We start from the raw sequence: 18,186 nt of genomic DNA, 5'->3' as shown, positions 1-18,186 counted from the left end.
GTCGTCTATTGTCAAGCAGGCATGTTAGGCAATCATCAAAGCAATGACTGACACCCAATATTGTCTTCCTCCAGTCCATGTTGGAGACCAGTGCTTCTCAATTTTTTTCTACTGGGGCCTCACCATGATCAAGATGCTATCTGGATTTCACCATACGAAGCAAAAAAATCAATTCTGAAATTAAAAATGCCTATCAATTTTCAATTTCTGCCTTCTGAACCTAATGGAATTTTAAAATAAGAACAACATGTGTTAATTGTATTGCTAAACTAGAGATTTCTGCAACCATATAGAAAGGATAATGCAAATTATACCATCTAGATGTTCCTCACCAACAACTAGTGGTGCCTCACAGCTTGAGAAGCATCGTTGTAGAAGAATGATCTTCCTCATTCTCTTTGTACAGTCATATGGAATCATAATAATCGGATTGTACTCAGATCTTGGCAGAATTCGGGCATAATGATAAAAAAGACAGAAAGATTGCCTTAGAGAGAGACGGAAGAAGTAACAGATTCTCAAGAGTTTATTGGTTCTTGACCATAGTCTGTGGATGTCAGAGAATGCTGAAAGTTGTAGTTTCTGTTCTAGACTTGCAGCTATTATGTATCTTTTGTTTTTGTCCAGCATTGTAAGGTTCCTAAAAAAGACATGTTCTGGGGAATTTGCTTTATAGACATTATAACACAAACTGGCTTCTTGGCATATTTCCGGTGTTGTTTCAGACATCTGGGCTCACATCCAGTGCTCTTACTACCAAACTATTGGATTTTCTTCTTTCCCATGCATTGTCAAGTATGTGACACTCGTGAGGTACTGTCCTAAGGGAAACAACTAACAGACAAAGGACTTTTGTGAGGTCGACGCTGGCTGCTATTTTTATAACACAGTTCTCTAGAGATTGTTAATCAAGTCCGCTTTATTACAAACATGCAGTAAACCGTCATGGAAGCCTCCTTTATTATACAGAGCAGCAGAGTTCAGTTCCTCTGAAACATTTGGATGGCCTCCATCTTCATTTGTATATAAACCTTATTGTGACCCATGTTATGAATGCTGAGGCGAATTGGTATTTATCAACGTGTGATTGTTTTAGGAAGTTTAATGTCTTGTACCAAAAGTATTATAACAAAAGTTAATATATGGGTTAGAGAGATTCTGTCTTTTTTAAATAAACACAAAGCCATATACTGTAACTTTTAAAAAAAATGATCAGCAGGGCCTGGTAACCGGTGCCCCACCAATCACCAATGAAGGAACCTTAACTATTTACTCAACACCATTGCCATCTGTCGTTCTCATGTACCACCCTTAAAAGCCTAGTCTCCGTATTACCTCATGCAACTATTTTTCTTGCAAATTCAATAGGAAAAACATCTCCATTAGGCTTCAGTATGACAAAAAAGGCCTACCGAAGTACAGTATGGGACCTTAGATTTGTATGGGGGGGTCTATTCTGTGGGTGCCGAATGCTTCTACCTATCTGTACTGTATGAACCTGGAATATGGCCCTTCTAACAAAACTTACAAATGTAGTGGACAAATATTCTGATTTATGTCAGTTTTAGAAGTGAAATAATAAGGTCAAATGTTAAAGGTGTTGACATTGACTAGACTTACTGTATTGATGATCTATCCTAAAGACAGGTAAGCAGTATCAGATTAGTGGGGGTCTGACACCTGGCACCCAACTCCACCAATCAGCTGTTTTTAATTTCAGAAGCGGACGGTATAAACCAGCGGACTGGGATATCAAGGGCCCACCAGTAACATCAGCTCTGGGGAAGCCCACTCTTCAGCTACGTGCAAATATCACACTTCCCTCATTTACAAATGTATATAATATTAAATTAGATCGTTTGTTAAATAAATGATGAGATGCTGCCTTTGTCTGTTCATAGTGAATCAAAGGAGGAGCAAGGGAAATGGCATATAGGTGGGGCACAAAAGTCAATGTAATAAGTAAATACATATATGTACTGTGTACATATATGTATGTATATAAAATAATTCCACACTAAATGATATACAGAGCAGAAAAACAAACAGTAGGTATAGTGACAATTAGAAGAAGAGGACAAAAAAACAGACCAACCATTGAATCCCAGTGTAATGAGAAATGTATTAAAACATAAATAACCTTTATTAAGAATCAGGAAGGGAACATTAAGAATTACTAAAATACGGGGGCGCACACCAAGAATTTGTAAAAAATAATAATATATCACAGAGAGTTAATTTTACAGAATATGGTACAGTGCCAGTAAATATATAAATCCTTATGTAATGTGAAATATCTAATTATCAATATGGTATACATCACTATAAACAAAGTGCAAAACTGCCCAAGGTAAAGTGTCAGTACAAAATCAATGGAAGATAGTGGTGGCTGTACTTACTGCGCATTAACAAATGGCTGAGGGCTCCCTGCTGAGTGGCAATGGCCTTCGTCAGGTGTCACTATAGCTTGGGCACTTTTGCACTTTGTTACTAGTGATATATTCCGTATTGATTATATATTTCACATTATGTATGGGTTTATACATTTACTTGCATTGTACCATATTATGTAAAATTGACTCCTGTCCCTGTGATATACTGTTTTTTACTAATTCTGATTGTACGCCCCTGTGTTTTTGTAATTTTCATTGTTGCCTTCCTGATCCTTAATAAAGATGATTTATATTGTAGTAAATTTCTGGTTACATTGTGCATCAATGGTCCGTCTGTTTTTTGTCCTCTTCTTCACACAGTGAATCAAGTATATTCAGCCAAGTACTGTAGGAAGCTTTATGGCATACTCATTCATTGGGGCCCACCAGGTTATTCACCTGCCCACCCTTGGGCCAGTCCAGGCCTGGTGAACAGTGAATGGAACTGAAGAGCACAACGCCATACTATATATCGTGGCTGTCCTCAGGTGCTGCAGATCAGGTTCTTTTCAGTCCAGTAAGAGTTGAGCTGCAGTTCTCTGGAACTGGGACTGTACTGTGAACATTCCCTCTGTTCACTGTTTGCAACCGTCACAACCAGAGCTAATTACAGCTGATTGTTGGATCCCCACAAATCTGATATTGATGACCTATTCCAGGATGGATGATCAATATAGTAAACCTGGACAACCCCTCTAAGCTGGTCTTAGTCACAGACGTCATCTACATTCTTGATGCTCATTAATATTTGTGTTTTTTACTATAGATGTTAATGGGGAATGTGACCCTGTAGGGACCCTTACATCACAAGCTGTAAGTTCTATTTCATTTTGTTACCTTTACTTGCACAGTTTTAACATCTCTTATGTAATGACGCCATTTGTTTCTGCAGTAAATGAAACATGAAAGCATTTCTCATGTATAGCTTGTGTGGAGAATGGAGGGCGATCTCCCAGTCTGGAGACTTCTATTACAACTGCTATATCCTGTGTGCTTGCCGAATTAGCTGCAGAGGGAACCCGGCTTCCTGGATCACGCCGGCGGATCAGTTGATTGGCGCTGCAGCTGCATGTGTCGCATCTGTGTCACAGTAACAGCACATGCATGGAGAACCTGTGTGTTGGGCTCTCCATGGATGTATTGTGACTGTGACACAGCCGCGACACTTGCAGCTATGGCGCCGATCAACTGATCCACCGGCGTGATCCAGGAAGCATGGTTCCCTCTGCAGCTGAATCGGCAAGCACTATAGCTTGCAGGGACCCGAACAAATTCGCTCAACTCTAATCATGGGGGTGCAGGTTTTGTTCAGATTTTTTTTTAAGCTGCTGTTTTCATATCACCTGACATAATGCTGAATTGAATCTGATCCCCAACTTTTAGATTTATTCACCAGGCTATCTCTCAGACTCAATCACTTCACAGTGAAAATATCTGAAAATGAAATAAAGTCTAAAAAAAGTCACTTTTAAGGGTCGCCCACACGAGCGTACAACACATCCGAGTTTAATGCGATAAAACATCGCATAGCACTTGTCCCAGTGTTATTCTATGGAGCAGCTCAGATCTGCAATTATTTTCTTATGCCGATTTGGCATGATGATAATCACAGCATGCTGCCATTGCATCCGAGAATTGATGGAGAAATTAGTTTCTCCATCTCCTCCACACCTGTGCTCGATTCTCCCATGCGAGAGAATCAGAGCACTGACACTTGGCTCACGCTCACAGCAGAGCTGTGATATAGATTACATTCTAAAAGTTCCTGACAGATACACTTTAAAGGGGCTGGCTGCGAGTTTGAAAGTTATTATTAATGGGCACAGCGTGGTAGAAGAAGAAAACAAAATCTCCTGGATTTCTCTTCTATGTGGCTGCTAATTGTATAAAATGCACAAAATAGTTAATTGTTATTCTCTTGATTGTTATTATTTTGTAGGGTCACTGCCAATGCTTACCAAGAGTGGAGGGTACAACTTGTGACCACTGCAAGCCATTATTCTGGAATTTAGATGAAGACAACCCTCAAGGCTGCATTGGTAAGAAATGATGATTTTCTGCATGCCTGTGTTTGGTACATACAGTATATGTACAGTGGGGCAAAAAAGTATTTAGTCAGTCAGCAATAGTGCAAGTTCCACCACTTAAAAAGATGAGAGGCGTCTGTAATTTACATCATAGGTAGACCTCAACTATGGGAGACAAACTGAGAAAAAAAAATCCAGAAAATCACATTGTCTGTTTTTTTATCATTTTTTTTGCATATTATGGTGGAAAATAAGTATTTGGTCAGAAACAAACAATCAAGATTTCTGTCTCTCACAGACCTGTAACTTCTTCTTTAAGAGTCTCCTCTTTCCTCCACTCATTACCTGTAGTAATGGCACCTGTTTAAACTTGTTATCAGTATAAAAAGACACCTGTGCACACCCTCAAACAGTCTGACTCCAAACTCCACTATGGTGAAGACCAAAGAGCTGTCAAAGGACACCAGAAACAAAATTGTAGCCCTGCACCAGGCTGGGAAGACTGAATCTGCAATAGCCAACCAGCTTGGAGTGAAGAAATCAACAGTGGGAGCAATAATTAGAAAATGGAAGACATACAAGACCACTGATAATCTCCCTCGATCTGGGGCTCCACGCAAAATCCCACCCCGTGGGGTCAGAATGATCACAAGAACGGTGAGCAAAAATCCCAGAACCACGCGGGGGGACCTAGTGAATGAACTGCAGAGAGCCGGGACCAATGTAACAAGGCCTACCATAAGTAATACACTACGCCACCATGGACTCAGATCCTGCAGTGCCAGACGTGTCCCACTGCTTAAGCCAGTACATGTCCGAGCCCGTCTGAAGTTTGCTAGAGAGCATTTGGATGATCCAGAGGAGTTTTGGGAGAATGTCCTATGGTCTGATGAAACCAAACTGGAACTGTTTGGTAGAAACACAACTTGTCGTGTTTGGAGGAAAAAGAATACTGAGTTGCATCCATCAAACACCATACCTACTGTAAAGCATGGTGGTGGAAACATCATGCTTTGGGGCTGTTTCTCTGCAAAGGGGCCATGACGACTGATCCGGGTACATGAAAGAATGAATGGGGCCATGTATCGTGAGATTTTGAGTGCAAACCTCCTTCCATCAGCAAGGGCATTGAAGATGAAACGTGGCTGGGTCTTTCAACATGACAATGATCCAAAGCACACCGCCAGGGCAACGAAGGAGTGGCTTCTTAAGAAGCATTTCAAGGTCCTGGAGTGGCCTAGCCAGTCTCCAGATCTCAACCCTATAGAAAACCTTTGGAGGGAGTTGAAAGTCCGTGTTGCCAAGCGAAAAGCCAAAAACATCACTACTCTAGAGGAAATCTGCATTGGAGGAATGGGCCAACATACCAACAACAGTGTGTGGCAACCTTGTGAAGACTTACAGAAAACGTTTGACCTCTGTCATTGCCAACAAAGGATATATTACAAAGTATTGAGATGAAATTTTGTTTCTGACCAAATACTTATTTTCCACCATAATATGCAAAAAAAATGATAAAAAAACAGACAATGTGATTTTCTGGATTGTTTTTCTCAGTTTGTCTCCCATAGTTGAGGTCTACCTATGATGTAAATTACAGACGCCTCTCATCTTTTTAAGTGGTGGAACTTGCACTATTGCTGACTGACTAAATACTTTTTTGCCCCACTGTATGTACGATAATTCATGTTATGTATGGCCAGCAATAAGTATATTAAAGCGTATTATATTATTATTATTATTATTATTAAAGTGGAGTGTTTTTCTTTTTCAGATTGTTCTTGTGATGTCGAAGGGACAATAAGTGGAATAGGTGAATGTCATCAGGTAATAACACATAAAAGGATCGTACAAGAATAGCATAGCGGAGCCGCCCTTTTCCCATTACACAGCGCCACTCTTGTCATATAAGCAGCTCATCTTTATTCCATTAAAAAAAAGTTAGGAATTAATTGTAAGCAGTGTAATATTTCATTACATTTGTACAAATTATGTGACTTTTCTTCTCAGTCTGAAGGGGCTTGTGATTGTAAAGCAAACACCTGCAGCACATCATGCGGAACCTGCAGAGACGGCTATTTCTACCTCGAAGGAAAGAACTATTTTGGATGTAGAGGTAAGATGGCTTTAAGAGTTTGAAAACCTATTCCATGCGAGTTCCTCATGTGTTATAGTGTGGGAAGTGTTATCTGTACTAAGAGTTATCCACTGGATCGGAGGGGGTGTAATTACTGGTATCACTACTTACCCCAAGCACAGTAGGGATCTTGTAAGTAAGAAAAATGGGAAAAAACCTTGTTCAAATGAAGAATTGATAATAGCTGTGACGGTGGGTTTGTCAATGGCTTTTGTGGAAATAATTAATGTCCGCGAGAGATAGGAAAGGTAGTGCTCCAGTGTTATTTCTTTATAACACTGTGTTAGCATTTAGGCCAGTTGGAAACATACTGACATCTCAGTTGGTAAAATAAAGGCATTTACCGTACATCCGTTCCACTAGGACTGCCCATGGGGACGCCAAAATTCAATAGGAAACGCTCATTTTGCAGACTAGGCCATGTCAAAACTCGTCATGTGTGTGTCCGTAATCGTCCTGGCAAATATTGGACTATTGGGAAGAAGACTTGTGGGAAAAATATAAATGTCACCCAATATTGAGGTTAACGGTCTTGGAAGCCAGTTAGCATGCCAAAGGAGAGCGAACTGCTGGTGGATAGCAAATTCCATGATCAATTCTGCCAAAGGTTAAACAGGTCCAAAATTCTGTGCTGGTAAATTTCCAATTATAGTGGTGGCCTAAGGGCGCCCGTACAAATTAGACATCTGCTCATTCAGCCATCAGCTATCTCTGCCGGCTCCTCCATGCACATGAACACGGCATGGATGAGCGTTCCTGTATTCTTTATGAGAGAGAATCCTTTCTCATCAGGCTCCTTTGGCAGCAAATTATCTCCGCACCGAACAAAAAGATTGTCTGTTATAATTCAACGGCTGGAACCTTCTCTCCCCAAACTCCAGCTGTCATGGAAGGGTCAGGAGGCCCCATACACATTAGATGGTTGGATGATGAGGTTAAAATCGGCGTATTCAGAAGACCTCTCTCTATGGGGGCATTAGAAGGCTGGCAGATAAATAACAGCCTGGTCTTTATGAAAATATGACTGAAATAAGAATAAAAGATAAATATATTTCAAATAAGACCTGTCAGCCTACTGGTCTTATATGCTTTACTAAATAATTGCATTCTCCGTAAATTACAATTTTGGTGCAACTTTTCTACTTTAGTCTCTTTATGATTGGATAGTGTCCCCGCGCACGTCTGTAGTGTCCATACTGTGCTGACAGTGTCGCGCTATGTAGGGACACCCACTGTTAATGAGGGAAGTTGGAAGTCCCGGTTATCAGTTTCCTCATGGTGATATTAGCTGAGAGTGTGCTAGGAGCTGAAATGATTATATTGTGTACGGTAACAATGTGATACAGATTATGGATTCATATTGATGACGAGGATTAGAATTGTTTTGTTAACATTATTGTCTATATTTTATGGCAGGTTGTCAGTGCGATGTTGGAGGAGCGGTCAGTCATCTCTGTGATGAGTCCACAGGAAAATGTAGATGCAGAAATAATATTGAAGGCCAGAACTGCAATCAGTACGTTAATTTATACCTGACCTATTATCGTGTAACATATGACAGTACTATTAATATTTTATTACTTTTTTTCACTCTATATCTTAACAGAAATAAAAAAAAAAAATAGGAAAACTAAAATGTATAACTTCAATGTCATTGAGCCTGTCTGACTTCTCACATGATTGTTCTTCTGATGGATTTGGCATGAGAAAACAATGGCAGCATGCTGTGATTGCATCTGAGAATCGTATCGTACGCACTTATACAAGTCTATACGTGCGAGTGAGACATCGGACTGCACTCAATTGTCATCCAAGGGCAGTCCGATTACTGCGGACATCGGCAATGGAGGAGATGGAGAAATTACTTTCTCTGTCTCCTCTGCGCCTGTGCTGTGATTCTCTCATGCAGGAGAATTGGATCACATTGGTATGGCCATTACTCATGCAAACTAAATACTATAACTCAATTAGCTGATATTCTAAAGTATATACAGTACATCATATGTAAAAAAAATAGTATGGAGATAGATTTCTCTGCAGTGTTATTGGTGCGTGGGGGATGGAGGGTTGTATTAGTTTGTTTAAATGGAAAAACTCGAATCCTTGGAAGAAGATGACAACTTTATTATATTTTATGTATAACAATAATATATAATGATACTATATAATTCTGAAAATCTCTGTTATACTGATCTCTTTTTGTAAAAATGTTATTGTGTAATTTTCTTAATATAAATGATCTGATTTAAAAAAAAAAAGAATTGGATGACAATAAAATGACTCTCAGCTCATACTCGCAGCAGAGACTGAGCCAAGGGTCGTTTGTGTATAACGTCCGATTCTCTCGCACGAGACAATCATCAGATGCTACTCTCCAGTGTGAGCGAGCCCTTGGGGAAAGTCTTTTCTTACTTGCTTGCTTTGCATTTCCATGTAGAATAGTGGCGACCATAGAATAATACATTTCTCCTTCGCCTCATTGGGGGACACAGACCATGGGTGTATGCTGCTGCTGCCACCAGGAGGCTGACACTAAGTAATACAAAAAAGGTTAGCTCCTCCCCTGCAGTATACACCCTCCTGCTGGCTCCCAGCAAACCAGTTCTTGCTTAGTGTCCGTAGGAGGCACACGGACGGGTCTGCTATTCAGACCCAAAGAACTCTTTTTTACCGTTTTTTACTTTTTACTACGGTCGAATGGGGCAACGGATTCTTTCATGTTCCGATCTCCTCGAACCAACAACAGGCGAGCACGGGAGTTTCACCTCTCCGTATCCTCTCCTGCGACGTGGGAAGCCACTGCCTGAGCTGATTTTAGGGGCGACGGGCCCCTTCAAGGGCACCGATCTCCCCCCTCCCTTATCAGACGAGCACTGGAGTTTCACCTTCAGTATCCTCTTCTGCAGCCAGGCCTATTGCCGGACATTCAGCCCTGTCCACCAGGTTTTACCCTCGGCTGTACAGAGGCACCTTCCAGCGTGGCGTCCGAGCAGCCCCCACTGCATCACCACTGAAAAAGCGGATGGTGGATGGAGGCTCCCCAACCCTGCACCGTCCTATCTACCCGGGCACAGCTCTGACCTGCAGCATCTGCATCTGGGCAGCACGGTGGCGCAGTGGTTAGCACAGCAGCCTTGCAGCACTGGGGTCCTGGGTTCTAATCCCACCTTGGACACCTTCTGCAAGGAGTTTGTATGTTCTCCCCGTTTTTGCGCGGGTTTCCTCCGGGCACTCTGGTTTCCTCCCACATTCCAAAGACATACTGATAGGGAATTTAGATTGTGAGCCCCATCGGGGCACAGTGATAATATGTTCAAAACTGTAAAGCGCTGCGGAATATGTTAGCGCTATATAAAAATAAAGATTATTATTATTATTATCTGCCATCCCCTTCATATTGGGGTAAGTGCTCCGTGAGAATTGGGTTTTTCCGGCGGTCAGAGGAGGGCTCCATAGCGGCAGGGTCCCATGCACAGAGCTTCGCGGCCTTTTCCCTTCAGTCTGCGGGTGCGCGCCGGCCGAAGCCATAAATTTAGTCCCCGGCTTCGGCCCTGTTTAGGCCGCATCCCGGGAAGCTCCGCCCACCGCTTGCATCATTCTAGCGGCTCCGCCCCCCTATTCAGGCGCTTCTCATTCCAGACGAGATCTCGGCGGCCATCTTCCTCCTCCTCCATTTGCCGGTCATTAGTTTTTCTGGAAGGGGCTGCTGCTGTCGGTTTTTCAGCGCCGAAGTCAGCGGTATTGCAGACGGGGGACTCAGAACCTCGGTATGGTGAATCTACCCCCCTTCCCCCCCCTCCCCCCCCCCCGCACGCACCCCGGCAGCATTAAGGGACTAGCTTTCCCTGTTTTTTGTATACTTAAGGCCTGCAATCTCTGGCTCTCCTGCAAGCTCCGGTCTACATGACCTCTTTCCCTGGTATTTAAGACTCATGCCCAGTAGTCGCTGGGCCCCTAGGTGCATCCCCAGCTTTCCATGCCTTTTTATTAAACTCATGACCAGCATTCCCTGGTCTTAAGGGTTCCCTAGTTTAAAAGGGGCACATCTCCAGCATTCTCTGCTCTGCCAGAAGCCGGTCATTTTTCCCATAATCAAATGAGCTCAGGAGCCCCCGCTGCCGCCGATCCTGGCTCTTCCAGTTTCCCTCAGGGGGCTCCTCCTTTCCCTGGCCTTACGCTCATGGCCAGTATGCCCTGGTCTTAAGGCACATGGCCAGTATGCCCTGGTCTTAAAGGCACATGGCCAGTATGTTCCCGTCTTAAAGGCACATGACCAGCATTCCTGGTCTTAAAGACGCATGACCAGCATTCCTGTTCTTAATGGCACATGACCAGTTTTGCTGGTCTTAAAGGCACATGTCCAGCATTCCTCACTTGACCAGTATTCCTGGTCTTAAAGGCACGTGACCAGTATGCCCTGGTCTTATAGACACATGACCAGTATGCCCTGGTCGTAAAGACTCGTGACCAGTATACCCTGGTCTTAAAGACACGTGACCAGTATACCCTGGTCTTAAAGGCGCATGACCAGTATGCCCTGGTCTTAAAGGCACGTGACCAGTATTTCCTGGTCTTAAAGGCACGTGACCAGTATCCCCTGGTCTCAAACGCAAATAACCAGTATGCCCTGGTCTTAAAGGCACATGACTAGTACGCCCTGGTTTTCAAAGGCACATGACCAGTATGCCCTGGTCTTAAAGGCACATGACCAGTATGCCCTGGTCTTAAAGGCACATGACCAGTATGCCCTGGTCTTAAAGGCACGTGACCAGTATTTCCTGGTCTTAAAGGCACGTGACCAGTATCCCCTGGTCTCAAACGCAAATAACCAGTATGCCCTGGTCTTAAAGGCACATGACTAGTACGCCCTGGTTTTCAAAGGCACATGACCAGTATGCCCTGGTCTTAAAGGCACATGACCAGTATGCCTTGGTCTTAAAGGCACATGACCAGTATGCCCTGGTCTCAAACGCAAATAACCAGTATGCCCTGGTCTTAAAGGCACATGACCAGTATGCCCTGGTCTTAAAGGCCCATGTCCAGTATGCCCTGGCTTTTAAGGGCACATGACCAGTATGCCCTGGTCTTAAAGGTACACGACCAGTATGCCCTGGTCTTAAAGGCACGTGACCAGTATACCCTGGACTTAAAGGCTCATGACCAGTATGCCCTGGTCTTAAACGCATATGACCAGCATGCCCTGGTGTCAAGGGCACATGACCTGTATGTCCTGGACTTAAGGGTTCATGTCAAGTATTTCCTGGTTCTTAGGGCTCATGACCAGTAGGCCCTGGTTCTTGAAGGCACATGTCCAGCATGCCCTGCTTTTAAAGGCACATGAACAGTACGTCTCTTACTAAGGCTCAAGACCAGTATTTCCTGGTCTTAAAGGCTCATGACCAGTACTCCCTAGTCTTAAAGGCGCATGACCAGTATTTTCTGGTCTTATGGGCACATCATCTATCCTAAGCTGGTCACCCTAACTGAGCTCCGGAGCACTCTACATGCTCCCTCTCCTACAATGGGAGCCGTCGGCTAGCAGGGGCCGCAAGTATTCTAGAAAAACGTACAGGTTCTAGAAAATCTCCATCAACAAATTGACGGGGGATGCACTGGACAGAAACCTCTAAGTAGGATGCCATACCTGGTCGGATTTTTATGGGCGACAGGTCCTTTTTAGGGCACCGATTTCCCCCCACACCTTCAACAGACGAGCACACGGAGTGTCGCCTCCATGTATCCTCTTCTGCATCCAGGCCTATCGCCAGACAACCTGTCCTGTCCACTCGGAACTCTGGGCATGTACGGAGGCACACATTTGTGGCGTCCTAACAAGGAGGGTTTCCCCCCCTTTGTATCAGATGCAAGAAAGCGGACGATTCCTCTCCATGTCCCTGTTAAGAAGAGGGTGGATCGAGGGTTCCTTATTTTCTACTCTGCACGACAATGGCAGAGACCTGCTGGTTGCAGTCCCACATTCTGCCACTGGGCAGACTATCCGGGTAGAATTTCTTGTGGTATACCTACCAATATCCTGGCCGGTGTATCATCAATTAAGATACCACAGACGGTCGGATAGCAAATCTAGTTCGTTACGTCTTGTGTTTTCGGGTTCAGCGCTCTACCCTTCCCTTAGCCGCCACATGGGTTGCTTGACCGATAGTCTCCTGGTCAGAGACCTTAACTACTTCGTTTTCAACAGTATAGCTGGCCAATCAAATCTTCTGAGCGGGAGACTAGCAGGGGATCGTATTTCCTCTACAGACCCAACCAGCAGTGGAAGCATTGTCCAGGACAGTCTAGATCTAAAGGATCTTGGTTCCAAAAAGGAGGGAAGGAAAAGTGTCACCATTCCTGGACCTCAAACTTCTAACAACCTTTGACAAGGTCCTCCCTTTTTTTTCGGATGGAGTTCCTCCGCTCAGCCATTACTTCAACAGAAAGAGGTGGACTTTTCTAGCATCCATCGACATTCGGGATTCTTACCCTCACATGTCTATTTCTCCTCTCTACAATAATCTCTTCGCCTTTCCATTCGCGAACAGCTTTTTCAAGTCACGACCTTGCCCTCCGGCCTGGCTACCACACCAGAGTGGTCGCAAGGGTCATGACGGTTGTCTGTGCTTCTTGCACCCTAGAAGCATGATCGTCCTGCCCTATTTGGTCGACTTTGTAGCCGCTCTTCTAGGACTACGCGGAGTCGTCTATATGACTTGCAATACCCTCTCAACTGGTCTAACAGCTAAACTTAGACAAGTTTTTTTTTTCCTCATGCCCTGTCCAGCAGATCCTCTTTGAGGACGATCCGGCCCAAGAAGGATGGTTATTCTCTCTCGAGTCAAGGTCGTGGCCCTTCAACAGAGAGCTTGTGCACTTGATCACTCATTCCCTCGGTTCATTCAAATTCGCTAGGAGGGTTCTGAAAAAAAAAAAAAAAAAAAGACGACAATGGAAGCGTTTTTCTTCGCTGCGCTCGTTTTTCTGCAAGTCAATCAGGCTTTCAAAGGGTAGTCTCTGAGCTCCTTCCTCGTCCAGAGCCTTCTCCTGGTCCAATGGTTATTAGGGAATACCAATGCCAGTCTTCTTCTCCCGATCAGTTCTCTGGAGATCTGAACGGTACGACTAATCCTACAGCAGGTCCACTGCCTTTTGGCGGGTCTTCAGTTGGATAATGCCACGGCTGTGCCACACGTTAACCATCTAGCGAGTACCCACACTCAAGCGCCATGGCCAAGGTACCTCGCACTATCTGATGAGCCGAGATCTATCATTCGGTGATCTCAACAGTACATTTCCCTGGGCGGCAGACATATTCAGCCGTCAGGTTTTCTCCTCAAGTGAGTGGGAACTTCACTCGGAAGTTTTCCATCGGATCTGCCTTCACTGAAGTACTCCAGATGTACGTCAGATGGCGTCCAAGCTGAACGCCAATGTACTCAGTTCATGGTCTGGCCTCGCGCCAAGACCATCGCAGTGCATGCTCTGTTCTTCCATGGTACCAATTTCTATAATCGCTCTTCCACTACGTCTGAGATCTTTTCGGAAGCAGGAAGGGCCCCAGTGATCCCGGGAGACCCGCACTGACCATGTCAGGTTTTCTCGCTTACGGTTCTAGTATTTTTCCGTCTTATTGCGACAAAACTGGAATTATGGACTTTCTCGCAGGGAGCCTTAACCTGTAGTTCTTCCCTACCGCGTACCGTTAGATCTGTGGGACCTTAATGGTCCTGGGCATCTTACTGTGGACTCCTTTTTTGATCCGGACAGACTTTACTATCAGGGAAGGTCTCTTCCCTTCTTTCTCTGTGTTCTTGTCCTCCTGACGAGTCTTCAGAACTCGTCGTTCTGTTCTTTGTCTTTTTTCCTTATTACCATGAAGGCAGGGTTGCCCTCAAGCCATCCCCTTCCCTCGTTGCCAAGGCGGTATTGTATTCCCACTGTTGCAGGGGCATCGTCCTCTCATCTCTTTCGGCTCCAGTCCACAAAACGGAACGGGTTCTCCATAATCTGGAAGAAGTGAGTGCTCCGAGTGGGTACGTATCGAGGACGACGTCCTTCCAAAGGTTGGACACTTTACTTGGGTTTCTCGATGGTAAGTAGGCTTCCTGACGGTCGCAGGAAGGGTTTAGCCGTTTCTTCGGCCATGTTAGCCTGGTGGATTCTTTTCTCCATCCAGGAGTCCTTCCGGGCTAGATGTCAGCCTATTTCCCTGTCTGAGGGCTCTAGGCACCAGACGTCGGCAAGCACGACCGCAAGCTTGCGAATTCCTCCAGTCCGCATGCATTCTTGAAGCACTATTATTCACATACTTCCACAGATGTGAGTCTGGGCAGGCGGACTTTGCAGGCCGCGATGGCGCACTTGTAAGTAGCGATTACACGGCCTGATCTGATGTTGTCCCCGCCCAGGGACTGCTTTGGGACGTCCCATGGTCTGTGTCCCCCAATGAGGCGAAGGAGAAATAGGGATTTTTGTGTACTCACCGTAAAATCCTTTTCTCCGAGCCATTCATTGGGGGACACAGCTCCCACCCTGTTATTAGCTTATGCTTTGTTCTTTATCTTTTGATATGTTACACTCTCATATATAATGTGACATGTTTTACGCTTATATGTCGTTATTGATCTCCTACTGCTTTTGCACAGAACTGGTTAGCTGGGAGCCAGCAGGAGGGTGTATACTGCAGGGGAGGAGCTAACCTTTTTTGTATTACTTAGTGTCAGCCTCCTGGTGGCAGCAGCATACACCCATGGTCTGTGTCCCCCAATGAATGGCTCGGAGAAAAGGATTTTACGGTGAGTACACAAAAATCCCTATATTCCATGCAATTACATGTAGCAATGTCATAAAAATTAAGTTTGATCATGTATATTAACTGACATAGACATTAGGCTGTCTTGTTACTACCAAAATGATCTAGTGACATATCTTGTTTTGGAATAAGAGGGCTGATCAGCCCAGACCATACCATTTATATGATAATGGTCTCTTTCTATTCTTGCACTAGTTGTATGGTTGGCTGCATTGTGCCACACATATTCTGTATTATGCTGTAGTACGATAGTTTGGATGTAATGTCTATATATGAAAAATAGCAGCAAAACGTGTTAATCATTAAATATACCTCTATTCTCCAAGGCCCAATCAAAACTACTACTTCCCTGACCTCCATCAGATGAAGTTTGAAATTGAGGATGGCACGACTGCTAGTGGAAGACCTGTTCGCTTTGGATATAATTCTCAAGAGTTTCCAGGATTCAGCTGGAGGGGATATGCACAGATGTCTGCCATACAAGTAAGAGTTTTACTAAGTCATCTTTAATGAGTTTTACACTAATTTAAGGCTTTCTCCACATTTTTCACCTGTAGTAGATCTTAAAGGCTTATGCATATGGCTTACCTCCCACACTGTTTTGTAGAAATCCATAATCGAGCTGCTATATATGTGTGTGAGTTCCTTACTGTACCTCCAATTGACTGCGATTTAACAAAAAAACACAAATTAAAAAAACATGTTCGAAGAAAAAAGGAAAGTAGTTTCTCCATCTCCTCCATTGTCGGCGTCAGTCGTAGTCGGACTGCACTCGGATGGCTTCTCACTAGGCTGATACTTGTGCTTCCGTTATTTGTAGTAAGTAGTCCAGGGAGGACTTTACTTGATATTAATTTTGGATGTTGCATTTTTGCACATTAAACTTTGGCTTATATGTTATTTGATTCTTTTATATTTAGTCTAATAAAAGTTACCGTAAGTTTTAGATCCCATTTTAGCTGTCACTTTATCTATTTGGGCTCAGTTGATTCCTTATCCTATATATAAATACACAAGGTATTAAATTTTTAATTTTTTTAGATTATTTTAGCATGCTAAAAACTCTTTGAATGCTGTCATGTTTAGCCTATTCAGGATTAATCACAATAGTAAGAGAAAGCCTACAGTTAGACAAACACACAAACTATTGATATATCTTTACAGCGGAGCATAGACTATGCTAAAAAACATATAAAAGTATAAATACACGTACCAAGCGACCCCATTTTCCATATAAATTTCAGTGCATTGTTTCTCATGTTGTTCCCCTGTTATGTTGCTCCACTTTATTGATATTGTTTGGTTCAGATGACATCTTCTTCATGTACCAGGTTGGAACTGCTTAGTGTTAATTTGATATTTCTTCCGATCTGTGTCTAGAAGGTCATCAACCCTACCAACTAATAAAAAACACCACTGTATAATACAAAAAAGTTGTATCTATTACAACATCATCCAATAGGATGATAAACCACAATCATAAAGAATCGTAACGAGCTTGTGGTTAAACATGAGTCATACAATGAAAAAAACAGCATGACCTCATAAGCCCCTGAATAATGCCTAAAACAGAAAATGTGCCACAGTGTGATAATACTAGTAATCCCAAATCATTAGTACCAGTAAACGTGTGACCAGGTTGCCAAAACCAAACTTGCATGTATAGTTAACAGGGTTGTTCAGAAACATAAAAAGTTACCGTATATGGATGTTTTACAAATAGATTGTAATTATGAGATCTTTGTGCCAATTTCAGACAACTTCTGCTTGCATTCCTACATAATCAGAGAACAACCTCCTTTCTGTGTATACTCATTTTTTCGAAGATGGCAGTAGGATCTGTACAAGTATAGGCATTCAATCTTTCCGTCACTTTATACAGTTTTTTTTCTGTAAGCAGTAAAAAACTAATTGTCATTGTAGGGGACTCGGAGCTCTGTAATAGAAAAACTGAGCCACATAGTAATATGGATTAATTAATTACTGCAAATTACTAAATCATGTTTAGTTCTAGATATTCACTTTAAATTCAGTTTACAAAAATTGAGAACCCTTGGAAGGATTAGGTAATCACATCTGTGTCTTGTTCTGCTTTGTCTCCTTTGTGCCAGGCCTGGCTATACTTGTCTGCAGATTGTGTTACCTTCTTTGTGATCTGCTCATTTTCCTAAACGTCTTTAGAGGAATCATTCAGTTGCTCTGTGATTTCTTCTTCCATTATCTACCATAGGATTTGTAAGATTTGAGGCTAAAGATATTTTTTTCTTGAATAACTAGTTGTTGCTTGTCTTCATGTATCAGAACTGTCTATAAGAAAACATTGCACATAGCTCCACATGTTATACAGTTGTAATATACAACTTTGTTGCTATTAGAGGGGGGAACTTTGTTCTGTCAGTCAGCTTCCATTGACATCAGAAGTTGACATTCCTGGTGGTAATTGAGTCTTGACACCTACTTATTGTTAGACTTTGGAGCTACAAACTGGATGGACATAATATTGAGAAGTTCGTTGTGGCCCCAGTTCAGTCAATATGAAGTCTTAAAAGTTTTTATAAGGCTAGGTTCACATTGCTTTAATGGGTGTCCGCTAGCGGACTCCGTTACATGGCGCAAATAACGCTATGTAATGGATCCGTTAGCGCACCCATTGACTGCAATGTGTTAAGGGATCTCTAGCGCATCGCTAGCGCATGCCATTTTTGGCATGCGCTAGCGATGTCCCGTTAGTTTCGGACAGACCTCGGACGTATCTGCGCTAGCGGGATCGCCAAACGT

At 43.2% G+C, this 18,186-nt stretch overlaps 1 protein-coding gene and 1 long non-coding RNA gene across 2 annotated transcripts in view; one reads left to right on the top strand and one right to left on the bottom strand.

The window, feature by feature from the left end:
* Positions 1-18,186, top strand: part of LAMA3 (laminin subunit alpha 3) — a 366,270-nt gene that overhangs the window by 164,868 nt on the left and 183,216 nt on the right. The window contains exons 16-21 of the mRNA XM_069731213.1: positions 3,199-3,245; positions 4,372-4,471; positions 6,234-6,286; positions 6,470-6,575; positions 8,013-8,112; positions 15,735-15,891. Coding sequence (XP_069587314.1) covers positions 3,199-3,245; positions 4,372-4,471; positions 6,234-6,286; positions 6,470-6,575; positions 8,013-8,112; positions 15,735-15,891 — 563 coding nt within the window. The remainder of the gene's footprint in view (positions 1-3,198; positions 3,246-4,371; positions 4,472-6,233; positions 6,287-6,469; positions 6,576-8,012; positions 8,113-15,734; positions 15,892-18,186) is intronic.
* On the bottom strand, positions 665-16,685 carry LOC138642759 (uncharacterized). Its single transcript, XR_011314093.1, has 3 exons — positions 16,622-16,685; positions 15,997-16,073; positions 665-834 (listed from the first exon to the last, which is right to left on the bottom strand). It is a non-coding gene; the product is annotated as an uncharacterized lncRNA (long non-coding RNA).

Source organism: Ranitomeya imitator, chromosome 6 (genome assembly GCF_032444005.1).
Source record: "Ranitomeya imitator isolate aRanImi1 chromosome 6, aRanImi1.pri, whole genome shotgun sequence".
Lineage (NCBI taxonomy): Eukaryota > Metazoa > Chordata > Amphibia > Anura > Dendrobatidae > Ranitomeya > Ranitomeya imitator.
The sequence above is the reverse complement of the archived record's forward strand: the minus strand, read 5'-3'. Positions and strand labels throughout refer to the sequence as shown.